This window comes from Humulus lupulus, chromosome 2, assembly GCF_963169125.1.
Source record: "Humulus lupulus chromosome 2, drHumLupu1.1, whole genome shotgun sequence".
Taxonomy (NCBI): Eukaryota; Viridiplantae; Streptophyta; class Magnoliopsida; order Rosales; family Cannabaceae; genus Humulus; species Humulus lupulus.
Window position 1 is genome coordinate 261,741,625 of NC_084794.1, and position 5,805 is coordinate 261,747,429.

The 5,805-nt window shown below is 38.0% G+C and overlaps 1 protein-coding gene across 2 annotated transcripts; it reads left to right on the top strand.

Moving 5' to 3' along the window:
- Nucleotides 1-314: 314 nt before the first annotated feature.
- LOC133819310 (probable protein phosphatase 2C 35) lies at nt 315-4,528 on the top strand. Of its 2 annotated transcripts, XM_062252509.1 has the most exons (5): nt 324-2,178; nt 2,888-3,016; nt 3,525-3,746; nt 3,868-3,929; nt 4,037-4,528. In XM_062252509.1, the coding sequence occupies exons 1-4, from the start codon at nt 1,258-1,260 to the stop codon at nt 3,868-3,870; spliced, it is 1,275 nt and encodes a 424-aa protein (XP_062108493.1). In that variant the 5' UTR covers nt 324-1,257; the 3' UTR covers nt 3,871-3,929; nt 4,037-4,528. The 2 variants fall into 2 exon arrangements, with proteins under 2 accessions (XP_062108494.1, XP_062108493.1); XM_062252510.1 differs by lacking the exons at nt 3,868-3,929; nt 4,037-4,528 and having other exon boundaries at nt 315-2,178; nt 3,529-3,740.
- Nucleotides 4,529-5,805: the final 1,277 nt, after the last annotated feature.

Below are 5,805 nucleotides of genomic sequence, written 5' to 3' on the forward strand. Positions count from 1 at the left end.
AATTATGTAAATTTTTCTAGTCACACCAAGTTAACTCATAACAATGTTTATTTATTTAGTAATTATAACAAGTTATGTTGTCCATGTTAGAATGCATTACTCATATTCATTACAACGGATCTTTCTTTAAAAGATAAGCTTTTTTTTAAATAAAATATTATCTATAATACTTGGTTTTAGATTTTCAACATAGGTAGCTAGTTGTTCTAACTTTCCACACTAGATTTTTGCTAACATACCCTTGACAAAATTAGTAGTTCAAAATATCAAATGTTGACCTTTCTAGTCAGTGTTGTGTGGGTAGTTGTGTTCTTGGAACATGGGTTTTTTTATTTATTTTAGTTTTCTCTTCTTTTATTTCTGTTCTCTCTCTGACTTTTTTGTTTTCAGACTAACCCACCCATGCACATATTGAATCTTGTTCCTATCTCCATTTCTTGAAAAAAACCCCATTTTCGTCACCATTTCCAGAGTCACAGACACATCTTATTTGGACAGTTCCTTGGGGTTTCGTATTGTTGAATCTTTAGCTCTTAATGCAAAAAATCCATCTTCGTCACCATTTTCAGAGTCAGTCACAGACACAGATAGACACCCATCTCTCTTGTATTGTTTTTAGACAGTTCCTTTGGGTTTCGTGTTCTTCATTCTTTTGCTCTTATTGCTCTGTTCTTGAGCTCTGAAATCTCTCTCTGCTCATGTGTCCCAAACTTGTTTCCTTTCCTTTTTTTATTATTTAATTTTATCTTTACAACCCTTTTTGTCAAGTAATGTGTTCCTTTTCTATCTGAGAAACCTCATTGTGTTTTTTTTTTATCAAAGAAAAGGTCTCCAGCTTTAAAATAAAATACTGTCTTTATTCCTCTGGTTTTGCTTAGGGTTTCTCTTTACCCTCTTGATACTGATGCGTTTCTTGAAAAGTAACATTTCTTCTTCTGGAGTTTGTTCTTGCCTTTGAGAAAATTTTCCTAGAATGCCTTTTCTTTGGGGTATAAAGACGTGTTCTTAAGTATCGTTTCGTTGATTTTCATTCTAGGTTTTAATTGCTGCTGTGACCTTAATTTCTGTTCTGTAACATGGGTTCCGCTTCCAAATTTAACCCCAATGTTGAATTTCAGGAATACCTATTTCACCATTTTCAGCCAATTATGCTTTGTGTCTCCTAGGCATTTTCTCAAACATTTTGGCTGCACTTAAATTGCTCCTGTTCTGAAGAAAAATTTCAGCACTTTCTTCGTCTACTGCCTGAACGAGAACATGGGTTGTATCCATGGAAAGTGTTGCAGTCGCTACCCTTCATCTTCTAACGACGATCCTAGAGACTTCACGGAAGCTGATCCGTACGGTGCTCAGAGAAAACACATGCTCGCACAGAGATCATTAGAGACTGTTCTTGTTCCTTCTCATAACTTCCATTTAGAGTACTCTGCTCTCACTCAACGAGGTTACTACCCAGACTCACTTGATAAAGAAAACCAAGACTGTTACTCCATCAAAACGCAGCTTCAAGGTGATCCAAATGTCCATTTCTTTAGTGTATTTGATGGGCACGGTCAATTTGGTGCTCAGTGCTCCAATTTCGTCAAGGACAAGGTAGTCGAATTACTATCAGACGATCCCGCATTGCTAGATGATCCTGAAAAAGCTTTCAATTCGGCTTTTGAAACGACCAACAACGAGTTACACAACAACAGCGATATAGACGATTCAATGAGCGGTACCACGGCGATCACCGTGCTTGTCATCGGCGACACCCTTTTCGTCGCCAATGTGGGTGATTCGAGAGCTGTTATCGCTGTTAAAGACGGGAATCAAATTATTGCGGAGGACTTGTCTTATGATCAGACTCCATTTAGGAGAGACGAGTATGAAAGAGTGAAGCTCTGTGGAGCGAGGGTTCTGAGTGTTGACCAAGTGGAAGGGCTTAAGGATCCTGATATTCAGAGTTGGGGAAATGAAGAGAGCGAAGGCGGTGATCCGCCGAGGCTGTGGGTTCAGAATGGAATGTATCCCGGGACTGCGTTTACAAGGAGTGTGGGGGATAGTACGGCGGAGAGAATTGGTGTTGTAGCTGATCCAGAGGTGTCAAAGGTTCAGCTAACACCAAATCATCTCTTCTTTATAGTTGCAAGTGATGGAGTGTTCGAGTTCCTTTCAAGTCAAGCTGTTGTAAACATGGTATATGCCAAATTCCCTAATTTAATTCCGGTGAATCCATTATAAGCGTTTTCCTTTCGATTATCCAGTTGGTTTTCTGTTCAAGTAAAGATCATAACAAACCCGAGGGTAGCTCAAAAAGATTCAAGTCCCTACCTTAGGCACCTACATAGCATTGCCATAGTATTCTGGTCCCAAAATATTGCAGGGTTAGGCAGGGAGCTAGTTTCAAAAGAAGTAAAGATCATAACAAGATACACATCCACGTATATGTATGGCATCTGGATCTAGAGGATATATGTAACTGCACTAGGAGGCTCCTTATCAGTACTTCCATTTATAATTGCCATTTTAATGTGAGGTTATATGAGCATATCATATGTGGGTTATGACTTATGAGTAATGTCTCGAAATGAAATGAACTCGTTGAATCATTTTAGGTTGGGAGTAACAATAAGTCAATTTGACAACTTTGTTGGCGTCTGTAGAGTTTAGGTTTTGACTATTATGTTCGGGTTATATTAGTCTACAGGGATAGTGTGATTCTATGATATGCATAGCTGAAGTTTCTTGCCTGAGCTTTGAAATTCTATTGTGTGCCTGTCTGTTCTTTGGGTTTGTCTCATTTGTTCTTGTTCAACTGGTAATGTTTTAGTTTTTTGGTTTCGAATTGTATCTACATGTTTCTCTCATTGAAATTTAAGTTTTCCTCATCACATTCCTTGCTTAGGCGGCGAGATATACAGATCCTCGGGATGCTTGTGCTGCCATTGCTGGAGAGTCTTACAAGCTATGGTTGGAACATGAAAGTCGGACAGATGATATAACAATCATCATTGTTCACATCAAAGGCTTGAATGTATGACTTATGTAAATTTTATTTGGTCGCGTACTTTGATGCCTTCTGTTTTTATCTGCCCTGGGTTGAGTCCATGACTTACTTTGATTTGTTTGTATGTCATTATAATGCTCTCTGGTCCATTTTCTATGATGGCCTACAAATTCAGGGTTTCACTTTGGGGACTAATGCTATGAATTGGACCCTGTTTAAATGATTTCTCTTTATGAGGTGCTGTTTTGACCTCGTATATGTATATGTATAGTTTCATTTAAATCTGATTAGTTGCCTTCTTCCCACAAGATGGCAAGTGGCACAGTCTACTGATGTATTGGACAACAATTGTTCTTTTTTTATTATATACAGAATAAGAAATTGTGTAATATTCACACTAATTGCCGAGTAGTTACTTGTCTATTCCATGAGTGTAAAAATTTTAAAAAGCGAATAATCAGTTGTTGGAGCATTGTTATCCTGTCTCTTTCCATTTGCTGGCTTGAATAGCTAATTCTTGTTCTGTTTGCTTTAGTCAGCAACTGGTTCTGCAGATGGATCAAGTGGGATCAACGGTAGATCTGCATTAAGAAAAGGGAAAGGAACTTTGGAGACATCTGCCACCACAGGGTCAGAAGTCTATCGCTCGGTAAGAAATGATTTCTCAGATCTACAATCCTGTCATTATCATGTTTCAATGAATCGAAGTCCAGCCATTGTTGTTCCATCACCGACATGTCTAAGGCCCCTGGAAGTGGTGGGTCTCTCAAACTTTGTTTATGCTTTTCTGTTTCTATATGTTCTGTATGATATGGCGGTGGGCCTCTTAAAACTGTATTTTTGACTGTGGAATTGTTCTTTATCACCATTTACTACAGTGACTCAATTTAGAGGTGTTCATGAAGCTGCTTCACATCTCCTTGGACATATAATTTAAGAGGTACCCTTTTCGCACCTTTTAAGTTTCCTTAAAAATCTAATGCAGCTACCATGAGTTGAAGAATTGAAGAGAGAAAAATACTGACTCGTAATTCGGCTTGTGAACAGGATGTGGGTTAGAAGTGCAGTTGAGTGGTGGCGAAAGCCGTTGGTTTTTCTACATACATAAATACATCTTCACTAATCTCTAGTGCAGCGTTGCTAATGTTACTTATCACACGGTTTCTGGCTCTAGATATGGCCTTAAGGGGAACAAAATGGTCTCCTTCAGCTGTAGCCTTTGTTCCACTAATCTAAGTATGATGTAGATGAATGAAATGGAAATAAAATTTGGAGAGCCATAACTCATAAGGAAGTTCTCACGGGAGGTGGTTGGATGTTGATGATCCACCATCCATTTAGTTGTTGTAGTAGAATGTACAAGTAATGCTGTATGTTTTACCACAATAAATTTCTGTAAGAAACGATGTACAAATTTCAAAACTTTGTTTGTGATCTCTTCATCTCCTCATTTCTTAGATGAATGGTTAAGTTGATGGAGTGTAGCCTTAAATTTTACTTGTATTCATTTCCTTGACAAATTTGCATGAATTATTTCTAGTTTTGAATGGTTTAGGTTTTTTTTTTTTTTTTTAAATAATTAGAAGCTAGTGGAAATTACTTGGTTTCTATGAACAAGATGGTATTGTATTGTCTTGTCCCTCTTTTCCGAGAAAGTGACAAAAGCCAAAGAGTCTGGGGAGGCCTACATGTTCAACCCTATTAAGCATCTTCAAAGGCTTATCCAGGTAACTGATAGCAAGGATGGTACATGGTAATGCCAGCCAATTTTTTATTTTTTTTTTTTGAGAGAGTAATCAACCTATGCTGATATTAACGATTTTCTTTGAAGATAGGAGCAAATTCATGTCCCACAGGCAGCCAAGGAGTGATTTTTTTTCCTTTTCAAAAGTAAGACCCAGATTTCATTTAACAAAGGACCAAGTCTAATGGCAAATCACTTCCTCGAAGGGCAAACAAGCAGCACAAATGCTAATAGACCATCATACAACAGTAAATACACCAAACCATAGTCGTTAACATAAGCCAAATTATTTGAAAATAAATTTAGGGTACTTATTGCCAATCCCGCATAAGAGAACAATCCAAAAACACATAACAACAACCAAACAAAGCAAAAACATAGTTGAATTAGAATAACAAAGAACAAATCTAAAACAAAGGTAAGGTATCTTAAAAATGGTGGAGAACCCCCAATAGTGGAACGACCCTTCACTCATTCTGACATAACCCTGAGATCCACCATATCCAAATGAATTCTCCCAAAAGCAACAATAACACCAAAGTCATTGAAGAAAATCACATGAGTCGAAACAAGATTTGGGCAAAGAGAACGACGTCCCATCACGCACAACTGAGAACGAAGAATAACTCAAAACCCGTCTGCACAGAGATCTTCTCTTGCTTAGACAAACCATGCTGGGAAAGTTGCAGTCTACCCACCGGAAACGAGAACCTACAAAAAGGAGGAAGACTGAATTGCCACTTGAGGAACCGCTGCCTGAAGGAGGCAAGAATTCCTCTCAAGTCAAGAATTTCGTTGGACACCATGCAAGCATAGAAACAAGGCCCTCTCAACCAGAGGCATGCATATTTTTGCCAGAGACACTCCAGCAAACACAACAAAACCCCACAACTTTTAGGAAAATGAGAGAGAAAAGGAGTGGCTAGGGTTGCAGCCAAGAAGTTTGCCCAAATGAGAATAAGAATGAAATAGAATAAAAATTATTTTTTTACTATGCATTGCACTAGTCTTTCTTCTCACTTTTGTAATGGTTAATTATTCTACCAAAATAGTGAAAAAGCCATCCCCTTAG

Coding starts and splice junctions, on each gene's coding strand:
- LOC133819310 (XM_062252509.1), top strand. CDS start 1,258: ATGGGTTGTATCCATGGAAAGTGTTGCAGTCGCTACCCTTCATCTTCT. Junction 2,179..2,887: donor GTCAAGCTGTTGTAAACATG/GTATATGCCAAA, acceptor TTCCTTGCTTAG/GCGGCGAGATATACAGATCC. Junction 3,017..3,524: donor TTCACATCAAAGGCTTGAAT/GTATGACTTATG, acceptor TGTTTGCTTTAG/TCAGCAACTGGTTCTGCAGA.